General features: G+C 34.5%; 1 protein-coding gene and 1 long non-coding RNA gene across 2 annotated transcripts; both read left to right on the top strand.

The window, feature by feature from the left end:
* Nucleotides 1-1,402: 1,402 nt before the first annotated feature.
* LOC21403939 (protein PTST homolog 2, chloroplastic) lies at nucleotides 1,403-4,198 on the top strand. Its single transcript, XM_024165583.1, has 5 exons — nucleotides 1,403-1,995; nucleotides 2,432-2,618; nucleotides 2,776-2,890; nucleotides 3,066-3,328; nucleotides 4,037-4,198. Exons 1-5 carry the CDS (start codon nucleotides 1,403-1,405, stop codon nucleotides 4,196-4,198), a joined length of 1,320 nt encoding a protein of 439 aa, XP_024021351.1.
* A 183-nt stretch (nucleotides 4,199-4,381) lies between these two features.
* LOC112091580 lies at nucleotides 4,382-5,531 on the top strand. The gene is made up of 3 exons (XR_002902200.1): nucleotides 4,382-4,412; nucleotides 5,149-5,217; nucleotides 5,446-5,531. It is a non-coding gene; the product is annotated as an uncharacterized LOC112091580 (long non-coding RNA).
* The last annotated feature ends 7,781 nt before the right edge of the window (nucleotides 5,532-13,312 follow it).

The raw sequence follows: 13,312 nt of genomic DNA on the forward strand, positions 1-13,312 counted from the left end.
TATTATTTATTCTTTTAATTAATTCGAGTTTTGTTGGTTTGGTTGGTTCGATGACTCTAAATAAATTAACTGTTTATAATCTTTCTGACCCTGTCCTTAATTAATCTAATGTTGATACAAGATATGTTCATTATACCCATCATGACTCGTTTAAGAATAACCAGTTCACGGGGGAGGGGGATTGGAGTATTACCTAGGGGATTATAACGAATTCGGGTATTTGGAGCTATGAAGGTGTGGCTGGTGTACATATTGTGTTTTCTGGCTTGTGTTTTTTTTGGCAACTATCTGATATTGGGTGTAGTGAGATCTAGAATATTTTGTGATGAAGTACAAACAAACCCTCTTTGGATTTGTCCAAGATCTTTAGAATTCATTTATTTCTCTCAAGAGTGTCGTGCTTTGGTTTTGGCGCATTTCATGTAACAAAATTGTATGGTCCTGGAATATGGGTGTCAGATCAAATTGGGGTACAAGCTGTAAATCTTCAACTCTAATTATTTTTCAATTCAAATTGGGGTTTGAGAGCAAAATCAGAATTCAAACTACTCAAATAGCGTAAAAATCCTAATTCAATCCTCTCTTGAATTCAAGCAAATAAACATTAGTTTTTCTCTCTTCTACCTAAACGGGTTGATCCCAAAAATGGTCTTTGAGATCTACCTTCAACTCTTTGGTTCTTGATTTTTAAAAAGTCTCATAATTGGTCCTAGAGGTTTCATTTCGTTTTAATTTCGGTCATTCTGTTAATAAGGTATTAAATACTTAATGAAATTTGTGTAAATTAAGAATCAAAATTAGAAAAAGATAAAGTTTATGGACTATTTGTAAAAATTACCTCTTGTTTTTTTCTTTATTATTTTAGTCCTTACACTTTAGATCATAGGCTTGAAAATACTGACAAACAAATAAACATATCATCTACAGATTCAAATAATGCTAGCTAGACATACTAATTTTCATATATATATATATATATATATATATGCACATATATATCAATTAATGTTACAAGTTAATCATCGCATTTTATTTGATGAGATGCATTGACATTGTGATATATCTATATAATAAAAAAAAAGGTTAAATTATTGAGAACTTTCACCTCGCATTATTGAATTTGAAAAAATTAAAAGCCATCAGTCCGATTGTTCCCCAACCAAATATCTGATTTGATGAAGCACAGACCACGCAATTAACATGAGGCGGGTAATCGATAATGCAATCCGTGCATGCTTCGTTTTTTCATGGTTTCTATTCATCATTATCATATCATTGTTTTTTCTGCCTAATAATTTCTTTGTTGCCCGGAGTTCCAACAAGCACATGATCACATATGTCATCATTATCCTTGCCTTGGCCGGCTCCATTACCATGTCTTCGACGAAATGCCCGACCCGCCATGCCGATGCTGATCTCCTCACTAGTTTCCACGTCTTCATCGGCTCACAAAGTCTCGCCCCATTGTCGGTTCTTCTTCCTTAAGCCCGGACCAATCAAGGGGAAGAATCGGCAGTGCTTTGTGCCTTCGACGACGCGCGGCGGCCGGTGGTACCCACCTAGTACTCTATTGGCTAAAGAGTCTGTCGGAAAAATGGACGTTGATGACGTAATTGACGTCTTGGAGGAGGAGATTCTGGATTTCATGAAGAATTCGGAGAAGCCAGATTCGTTTCCGAGCAAGAAAGAGTTGGTCTGTGCCGGTCGGGATGATTTGGTGGACGCTATTGTTAAGCAAGGAGGTTGGCTTTCCTTGGGTTGGGATTCGGAAGAAGTTGAAGATTATGATGAAGAAGTTATTAATGAAGTTAGTGATAATGTTCCAAGTTCGACGACCGCATTAGAAAGTGATGCTCTCTTGCAAAGTATCAAGAGTTCTTGGGATGATGATGATGATGATGATGATGAACATAGATCAGAGGGCTCTGCGGTGGTTTCTTTCTGTCCGTATGATGATTCTCCTGATCAATCAGCCTCGTCTCCGGGTAGCTCACTGTGAGAGTTTCTATCATAAATTAGCCTGATTTGGCTATAAAACTGAAACATTTTTTTTTTTCTAAGAACAAATAACTCTCATGTCATATGAAATCTGAACAGCAAACGACACATTTAGGTTCCATGATTTTTTTTTAAAAATAAAATAAAATTCACAAAGAAAACCGAAAATTAAGCGCATTTTCGCTTGCTAAACTATTTTATACAGATGTCTTTTCAAGATTACCGACGACTGTAATCAGCCTACCTAATTCTAGGAGCAACGGCATGAAAACAGTACACATACACAAGTGAAAATATGCATCCTGAAATTCTATAATTTTCTTTAATTTTTCATGTGATATGATTAGAAATTATTTTGGCTATATATATCAGTAAGTTATTTAACGAAAAAAGAGGTGAATTAATTACTTATCATTTTTATGTTTTTCGATAGAAAAACGCCGAGCACAAAACATGAAACTGGAATTGAAGGCATGTTGAGTCGGTTAGAGAGACAGAGAGATTTTAATATTGGATTTGGTGTGCGAGAAAAACATGAAGATTATAGTACTACATTCTCCGCAGGTTCTAACAATGGCAAAGTCGATTGGCAATTTTCAAGATTCTCAACCGACAGTACGGTAAGTATTAAGTATAGTACTTGGTGTCTTACAAAAACAAAAAACAAAAAAAAAAAAATAATAATAATAATAATATCTTGTTCTACCTGGCTCTTGAATTTTTGAGGTTTGTACAAAATCTAACCTACATTACATATAACTGACTGAATCTTAACAGCATAAATCTTTCCCTGACGTTGACGGTTTAAGAAACTCTGATGATGATGATCAGCCACAAATGTGGAGATCTTGGAGCATTCAACGGGCAGGATTTAGAGATGTCGATATTGAAGGTACAATTTTTTTTTTTTATACTTGTTTTTTTTCTAACAGCTTTTTCTTTGTTAACCGGTTAGTAATTTGTTCAAACTATTATATATTGAAATTTCTAGTCTCTTATAGTGACCTTTTTTTTCAACAAAAAAAAAAAAAAAAAAAAAACTATATAGTCACTCGTTTGATGTACAGATATTGAAATTGCACCAAGTGAAGCTAGTACTGGTATAGAAGGGACGTCGTCGATGGACATGACTTCAAAAGATGAGATAATAACAGTAGAAAGTGGTAATCGTGAAGCCGATAATTGTGATTGGAATGAATTGGATGTACGTATTGAAAAGATTAATCATGACAGATTTATAAGAAATCGCCTTCAGCAACTGGAGTTGGAGGCCTCGGCTGTACTTCGCTCTGTAAGGTCCAATACCACCGATGAATTTGCGTCACAAAAGGTAGTTTTTGGATCTTTGTTTATTTGTACATGTATAAAATTTATGCAACTGTTTTATTTCATTTGTCTCTCTGTGTGTGTGTTTTTTTAGGTCTATTGTCATCAATGAATTCGTGTCACAAAATTAGGTTGTAGTAGTATCTGAAAAAGCAAAATAAACTCGACCACCAACTTATAAGAATATTGAACTATATCACTAAATAAGTTGACTTTTTAAGATGAAATTTTATGTCCTTAAAAAGTCTAGCATTTTTGTCCATTTATGCACGTAATTCTGCAACTACTTTCATTGTGACATTTTTTAAATATTATGTAGAATAAATGAGGAAAAAAACAAATCAAGAAGATTCAAATCTCGAAAATTGAGATGCCACAATTTTATAAGCTTTTTGTCAAAATAAAACTATATATTGGCTAGCTTAACTTAAGTATGACTTTAATTATGGGAGCTTCTACGGCAAAGGTGATTGATTGGTAGTGCTTCACATTAAAATAAATAAAATGTGTACAAAACACGTAGAACTTAATACAAATTTTGCATATCATACTACTTAATTCTCCTTAATTACGAGATGCATATTCACCAAAAGGATTTTAGTTGTGTGTCATGTGTGAATTTTTAGTATGAAATAATATTTCGAATTTGGCTTACCACTTTAATCATGTTTATTTAATTTGTTTGTCTCCCGGTGACGACTAATTGCTGAAGCGTTACGACGGTTTGGAGTTTTGGGAGGTTCAGGACAGTGAGATTTCGAAAGCCGAGGATAAATTACGGTCAACACGTGCAAAGTTAGCTGTCTTAGAAGGAAAGATGGCACTGGCAATAATGTGTGCACAAGTCTTGAATATCAATTTAACAGAAACATGATTAACTTTCTTAATTAACCATTAATTAACAAATTATTTTCGATTTTTTCCTACCCTTTTTCAGAGATGCACGGAATACTGTTGAGGAAAAGAAGAAGAAGATTGATGATGCTCGTAGAGCTTTACGACTTGTTTACTCTACTTGCGTAGTTTGGCCTAATTCAGCCAGCTCACAAGTCTTTTTAGCTGGATCATTTGACGGTTGGGCAACTCAGGTATTTTATTATTTTAAACTGATTAATTATATATTATATTGCGGGATCGAACCTGAAACCTTCTCTCAAATTCAAAAGCCGTATCCTAGGGCCCGTTTAGTTCGCTGATTCGAGTTTTTAATTCGAGTTGAGATGTGATTTTATGTGAGAGCTTTTTACTGTAGCAAAAAAGTTAAATGTGATTGTTTGTGAGAGTTTTTTACTGTAGCTAAACTCGAATCAGCAAAATGAACGGAGCTTTATTTCATGCCGTATAAACCGATCAATAATATATTGGTGAGTGTATTTGTTTTTCAACGGGAGTTGATGAATTACAAGTTGATTTTAGGTTTAGTATATATGTGTTATAGTGCTTATGAAAAGAGGTATAAATAAATAAATAAAAACAGAAGCTCCAAACTTAAAAATGTAACTTTGATTTCAAAATTGCATTAATATTTGTCATGCAGCAATTACATATATTTATATATAATTAATTATCACAAGAAAGAACCTACAATTTGATAAACCTCCACATCTTGATAGGGGCACGAGAGAAATAATTCATTTTATGAAACCTGCAGGGATGCTTAAATTTTTAAATTTTTACAGTTAAAAACTCTCAAAAAAATATCACATTTAATTTTTTTTAATATAATTAAAAATTCTTAAAAAATATCACATCTTAACTAAAATTAAAAATTCAAATCTTACGAACTGAAGTAGCATAACCTAAACTTGCGTTATATTGTTGCAGAGAAAGATGAAAAAGTCAAGCACATGACTCTTCTCTTTGTGGCTGCAATTATATCCGGGCCAATACGAGGTGGGTCAATTTTGTACTCTTATTATTGAAAAATGCTAAAGTATCCGGTCCAAATTTATTCTTATCAGACACAATGAGTGGGTCCCACCTGATGGGATCCACATGAGCCTTGTGAGGGGGCCCTTTTTTTGAGTCTGACCTACTTGGTCACGATTTTGGACCACAAACAAATATAATGATATTGATATATATATATATATATCGCAATGGTTTCCAACAATGTGACAGATCAAATTCATTGTTGATGGTGAGTGGAGGATCGATCCCCTAAGACCAGTTGTTAAAACCGAAGGATTCGAGAACAATCTGCTTATTGTATCGTAAGGACAGGTGAGGTCCATAAGCACCAGCAGGTGAGGTCCAAGAAAATCTTTATCAACAGTCAATTCCCAACAAATTTAAGGTTCGTTTATTTCGTTAATTCGAGTTAAAATGTGACTTTATGTGAGAATTTTTTACTGTAGTAAAAAAGTTAGATGTAATCATTTCTGAAAGTTTTTTACTGCAACAAAACTCGAATTCTAAACTCGAATCAGTAAAATGAACGGGACCTAAATCTTATATGGCAGATTTTCTTTCCTTTTTGTCATATTATACGGTTTTTAGTTCACCAAGTATACAGTGATGTTGTAACATTTTAAAGTTTTAGGGGTTTAGTATTTTTAATGCATGGTACGAAAATGTAAATAACCTTATATCATATCATTTGTGACATTAAATATTAAAACATTTTGAATTTAATACATATATTAAATAGTATAATTTCTTTTGTTTCATCTTGTACTTCTAGCTATAACTATATATTTTTATAAAATTTTAAATGATTATAAGATGGAACGTGATTATATTTCTAGTAATTCATCATCAGTATTAGAGTTAGAGAACAGCATATAGCTCACATATGCTCATAATTCAGGTCCCTGTTCTTCTGTAACAGATGTCATTTTACGTGCGTAACTATTATTATCAATTAATATTTTTGGATTGAAGAAAAATGACTAATTGTATTGGAGAGAAAGACGACCGGATATTGTTACTACTCAGTATTTGGCACTACTATTTACATATCTGTATCTATATATATATTTAAGGATTAACATTGATAACTCTCAAGTCTCATCATTGTTTATTACGCAGTACATTTGTTTCATAAGAAATTTGTTTATTATTCGTATTTTGTTTTAGCAAATTAAAGATGTTCTTTATTAGATGTATATATTGTATATGATCACTATATTTTTAGAGATACGGGAGCTTAAAGATTTTTCAGGAAATTTTGAATTAAATTAAATTTTTAAAAATCAATTGACAGAGTAATAAATACTCAAAAATTCATTATGTTTACTATTATCTCTTTATTTTACTTTCTTTAATAATCTTTAAATAATTTTTCCCACCATACATATAAACTTAATTGCTATTGTATGTTAGCTAGTTTTTGTTTATTTGGGTTCTTATATTTGAAATAATGGATACGAGTAAAAAAAAAAAAAAAAAAAAAAAAAAAAAAAAAATCTAATAGTGTAATTTAAAATATAAACAAAAAATGTGAAGGAAAATTTTCAAAACATTTTAAAATGGATCCATCTGTGATCGTGATCTCCTACCATATTAATTAAAAACTTTCTTCTCCTTATTTACCTCTTTTTCATAAATATATATATATATATATCTTCCTTTTCCTGTCCGTACCCTATTTTCAATCTATTGGCTTTGTAAAGAGTTCAAATCGCGCTATATATATATAAATATATCAACAACGAAATGCATCTAAGACAAAAGGGCAAAAAAAAAAAGCAAAAAACGACAAGAAATAAAAATTATCAATCAGATAAACGACAGGAACATGTAAAAAGGGCAAAAAAAGGGGAAAAATCTACAAGAAAAATAAGACTGATAACCGAGAACGTCTAATATAACCGGTATCAACGTCAGAAGTACGAACGAAAACAGTAAAATGAAATATGAGATGGAATGGAGAAACCAAACTTGCATACTAACACGATAACTTCAAATACCTCCGAAAAGAACTTCAAAATAAGACGACAATACGAACATAAGACTAGGGGTTATTTTTTTGCATTTTTGAGTTAGGCATTCTTGAATGAAGATCTTGTGTTGAGTTTGAGTTATAACTTGAGTTGAAGTTGTAACTTGAGTTTGTGTTTAGTTGTGTACATTTGAGTTATGATTTGAGATAATAATCTTTTTGAGTTTGTGTTTGAGTGAGTCAAAACTTGAATTTGTATTTAAATAATATTTTAATAAAAACTCAACGGTGATGGAAAATTTTAATAGGATATATAGGTGAGGTTTTATTCCTCTTTTTGTTATCAACACATAGAAAAAAATCATCTCAATCAGAATTAAAACGAAAAAATTATAGTACTTTTAAGAATATAAAAAATAATATTCATTAATTTGAGTCTGAATTTATGAACTCGAGTTGAATGAAAAATTTGAACTCGAGTTTTAATCCCAAACTCGAGTTCAAACTTAAAAAAACATGAATTTAAATAAATTGTAACTCAGAGTTGTTTTTTTTTTTTTTTTTGAGTTTTTTATGGCTGTTGAACAGCCCTACATTATTTAAAAAAGCTAAAAGAATATGAAAACGACATCACTTAGATAAACGTCAATGACATGTAAAAGGACAGAAAAATTTAACCAATAACAGAAATGTAACTATCCTAAAAAAGAAATGTAACTAATAACAAAACAAAAGCGTCAAAGACAAAAAAGTTATTTTACTAAACGATAAGGAGTCTGGAACCACGATAGATAAAGTTCCCAACTAAAGTCTCAAGAATCGAGAGTCCGCTAAACGACTAGTGCAATCTTGTTCACTTGCAATTTAGAACGAGAGAAACTAAGTTCCTGTTCATGTCGCTGATTCGAGTTTATAATTAGAGTTTTACTACAGTAAAAAGCTCTCACAAACAGTCATATTTAACTTTTTTGTTACAGTAAAAAACTTTCACATAAAATCACATCTTAACTCGAATTAAAAACTCAAATCAGCAAACTAAACAGCCCATAAAGAGAGACGGGATGAGAAGTTGATAGGAAAGAAACGACATATATCAGAGAATGGTAAGTACGTTTAAGAAAACAACATTTATGGTAAGACATAAATAGTGGAATTCAAACGGCTACACCGAAAACGACATCAAATTGAGATAATAAAAATAGTGGAAAAACGACATCATTAAAATTATCGACATTGAAGCGGAAAAACGACAACACATTTATAGAGAAAACGACACGAACTACATATCTCAAAACGCAATAGTAGAAATGACATTGGTTAGATAAAAGAAAAGGAAAACAGAAACAGACTATAAAGAAGTCAATCAAAGAAAGGACATAAACACGTAACAAAAATGTCAAAAAATGAATCAGTCAGAGAAACAACATTAATAAGAAAATCGTCAAAAATGACAAAAGCGACAATAATCTCACTAAACTACATCAACATATAAACGAGGATAATATGTATCGAGAACGTCATGAGGACAGAGAAACCCTTTTGTCGTCGACGCCATTAAAGACCAATGCCATCTCTTTGATTCAGATTTTCCAAAGAGAGAAACTTATGGAAACTTACAGAGAGAAGATGATTTCGTTGGAAGAAGTGAAAAGCTTCGTAGTGTAAAGGACAACGGACGAAGGATTTGTCGCGGTTTTCTCTCTCATCAAATTATAGTTTCCGGCTTCGGAGAATCTCATCAGGCCTCTTCTCATACTGCAATCTACTCCCGATACTATGATCACTTCATATTATCAAAAGTTTTCCCCGTACTGTATTCTCCTAGGAAGTTTCAGCTTAAAAAACGACAACAACATGTAAAAACGACATCAAATGTGTAACAACAAAAACCTTATAAAATGACACATATTAGAAGATCGCAATTATGAAAAAAAATTTTGTATAAACCGAGAAACACGACATCAGAAATTCACCGGACAATAACGTTAAAAACAAAATCAAATAGAGAAAACGACAATAACCTCGATAAAAAGGACATCGCCATTAAGAAACCTACATCAAGAGACAAAAGACAATTGCTGAAAAACAATGTCAAATTGAGAAGACAATATTAGTCTCATAAAACAACAACACTAAGCATAAAATAAAATCCACCTCAATATCACTGCCATTAAGAAAACCACATCAAGATAAAAGCGGCAACTACTGAAGAACAATGCCAAATTGAGAAAACGACATTAGCCTCAGAAAACAATAACACTAAAATAAAATCCACGTCAATATAAAACGACAATTACATCAAAGAATGGCAACTAAATAAAAGGAGATAACAGGAAAACATTAGCCAAAGCACGACAATATTTAGAAAACCTCTCACTGACTGCAAAAACGACAACCATCTAAAAAATAAAGTACGTTAGAAGGAATGGTTGTAAAAATGAAGAAGAAGAATAAACAAAAAAAACCTTTTTAAAGCAAACGAAAATAATCCACGAAGGAAGTATACATGGTTTTAGAGTATAAAACCATGTATACTTGGTAAAATAATCCACGAAGATGATATAATATCGGAAATGATCGAAGGAGGTTAAAGGTGCTGGTCCCCAAACATCAATAAATAGAACTTCTAAAGGTTTTGAACACAATAAAGATGAGGTTCCAAATGGTAATTTGTGGCTTTTATTACATAAGCAAGCATTGCAATGAGACAAAGAACTAGTTTTAGATAAAGAAATAGATTTAGAAACCACTAATTTTTGAAGTACTTGAGATGAGAGATGCCCATGTCGGCAGTGCCACGAATCGGGGTGTGCGGAAGCAGTTACAGAGGAAGAGGTGATAGACAAGGAGGCAGATGGTGATGAGGATGCTGTGGGCCATTCATAGACGTTTCCTCTACTCCGGCCATGGACCAAGGATGCCCCCGTACTCAGATCCTTCACATGAAAGAAATTTGGGAAAATTCAATAGAAGTATTGTTATGAGAGCAGAATTGAGAAACAGACAACAAGTTTTGTTTTATATTTGGTGCACACAAAACATTATTTAACTGAAAGGTAGTACTTGGGGAGATAAGCATAGTAGTTCCAACATGGGTGATAGGAAATTTTTTACCATTGCCAACCATAATGTCTTCATTACCACCATATTCTGAGTGAGTGGATAGATTCTGTAAATCCGAGGTCATATGGTGTGATGCGCCGAAGTCTACGACCCAGTTCGCATTGTTTCCAGAAAAGGACTGTGTCGTGAAATTGGCTTGAGGCCAGTGTGGCGCATTGGAGTTAGGGGCTGATCTCGAGCGACACACCTTGTTGTTGTGACCAACTTTGTCGCATAGTTGACAAAGTGGATGGGGTTGTCCTCCATTGGAGTAGGGACGCCAAGATTGGTTGAAATTTCCGGGATAAAAAAAGTCTTGTTGTCTTTGAAAATTATTTCAACCGTGATTGTTTGAAGAGTTACGGTAATTGGGATTGTATCCACCAAAATTTGGATTGTTGTGAGGTTGAGTATTGTGTGGAGCAGCAATAGAGTTTCCACCTTTTCCCTTTTTGTTGGGTTGCTTTTGATTAAATTGAGCAGTAGGAGATGGAAGCTCTGTCTTACAAAAAAACCTTTTTAAAGCAAACGAAAATAATCCACGAAGGAAGTATACATGGTTTTAGATAGGGCTGGCAATTCGTGTTCGCGGGCCGTGTTCGAGGCGACACGATTACGGCACGACACGATTATAGTGAGCACGAACACGACACGATTAATAAACGTGTCAGAAACCCAAACACGAACACGACACGCTAATAACACGGTTAACACGACACGACACGCGAATAATATCGGAAATGATCGAAGGAGGTTAAAGGTGCTGGTCCCCAAACATCAATAAATAGAACTTCTAAAGGTTTTGAACACAATAAAGATGAGGTTCCAAATGGTAATTTGTGGCTTTTATTACATAAGCAAGCATTGCAATGAGACAAAGAACTAGTTTTAGATAAAGAAATAGATTTAGAAACCACTAATTTTTGAAGTACTTGAGATGAGAGATGCCCATGTCGGCAGTGCCACGAATCGGGGTGTGCGGAAGCAGTTACAGAGGAAGAGGTGATAGACAAGGAGGCAGATGGTGATGAGGATGCTGTGGGCCATTCATAGACGTTTCCTCTACTCTGGCCGCGGACCAAGGATGCCCCCGTACTCAGATCCTTCACAAGAAAGAAATTTGGGAAAAATTCAATAGAAGTATTGTTGTGAGAGCAGAATTGAGAAACAGACAGCAAGTTTTGTTTTATATTTGGTGCACACAAAACATCATTTAACTGAAAGGTAGTATTTGGAGAGATAAGCATAGTAGTTCCAACATGGGTGATAGGAATTTTTTTACCATTGCCAACCATAATGTCTTCATTACCACCATATTCAGAGTGAGTGGATAGATTCTGTAAATCTGAGGTCATATGGTGTGATGCGCCGGAGTCTACGACCCAGTTCGCATTGTTTTCAGAAAAGGACTGTGTCGTGAAATTGGCTTGAGGCCAGTGTGGCGCATTGGAGTTAGGGGCTGATCTCGAGCGACACACCTTGGCGCTGTGACCAACTTTGTCGCAAAGTTGACAAACTGGACGGGGTTGTCCTCCGTTGGAGTAGGGACGCCAAGCTTGGTTGAAATTTCCGGGATAAGAAAAGCCTTGTTGTCTTTGAAAATTATTTCGACCGTGATTGTTTGAAGAGTTACGGTAATTGGGATTGTATCCACCAAAATTCGGATTGTTGTGAGGTTGAGTATTGTGTGGAGCAGCAATAGAGTTTCCACCTTTTCCCTTTTTGTTGGGTTGCTTTTGATTAAATTGAGCAGTAGGAGATGGAAGCTCTGTCTTTGTAGTATCACATTTGAGGCTTGCTTCTTGGTCAAGAAGTTTTTCATGAAGTTCTTCAAATGAAATCGGCGATTCTCGAGCTCAGATAGCGGCAGCTAAGTCCTTAAATTTAGGAGTGAGTCCATTTAGCACATGAACTACGAGCTCTCCATTCTTTTACTCATGACCAATCATGGCAAGGTCATCAAGAATGATTTTTATGGACTGCATAAATTCAGACAGTTTTTTCTTCAAGACTAACTCTTGTAAGAGCACCCATGAGTCCGATCAAGCGTGTGTTCGACCTATTAGCATAGGTCGTCTCAAGTTTGTTCCACGCTTCTGCAGAGGTATTACAGCGTGAAACAAGAGGGGAGGCAGTACCTGTGACAGCAGTTTGAATAGCAAGAAGAAGGAGGCGATCTTGTCTAATCCAGAGTTTGTAAACAGACAACAAGTTTTGTTTTATATTTGGTGCACACAAAACATTATTTAACTAAAAGGTAGTACTTGGGGAGATAAGCATAGTAGTTCCAACATGGGTGATAGGAAATTTTTTACCATTGTCAACCATAATGTCTTCATTACCACCATATTCTGAGTGAACGGATAGATTCTGTAAATCCGAGGTCATATGGTGTGATGCGCCGAAGTCTACGACCCAGTTCGCATTGTTTCCAGAAAAGGACTGTGTCGTGAAATTGGCTTGAGGCCAGTGTGGCGCATTGGAGTTAGGGGCTGATCTCGAGCGACACACCTTGTTGTTGTGACCAACTTTGTCGCATAGTTGACAAAGTGGATGGGGTTGTCCTCCATTGGAGTAGGGACGCCAAGATTGGTTGAAATTTCCGGGATAAAAAAAGTCTTGTTGTCTTTGAAAATTATTTCAACCGTGATTGTTTGAAGAGTTACGGTAATTGGGATTGTATCCACCAAAATTTGGATTGTTGTGAGGTTGAGTATTGTGTGGAGCAGCAATAGAGTTTCCACCTTTTCCCTTTTTGTTGGGTTGCTTTTGATTAAATTGAGCAGTAGGAGATGGAAGCTCTGTCTTTGTAGTATCACATTTGAGGCTTGCTTCTTGGTCAAGAAGTTTTTCATGAAGTTCTTCAAATGAAATTGGCGATTCTCGGGCTCAGATAGGCTAAGTCCTTAAATTTAGGAGTGAGTCCATTTAGCACATGAACTACGAGCTCTCCATCTGTTTACTCATGACCAATCATGGCAAGGTCATCAAGAATGATTTTTA

This window comes from Morus notabilis, unplaced genomic scaffold (genome assembly GCF_000414095.1).
Source record: "Morus notabilis unplaced genomic scaffold, ASM41409v2 Scaffold155, whole genome shotgun sequence".
NCBI classification, from domain to species: Eukaryota; Viridiplantae; Streptophyta; class Magnoliopsida; order Rosales; family Moraceae; genus Morus; species Morus notabilis.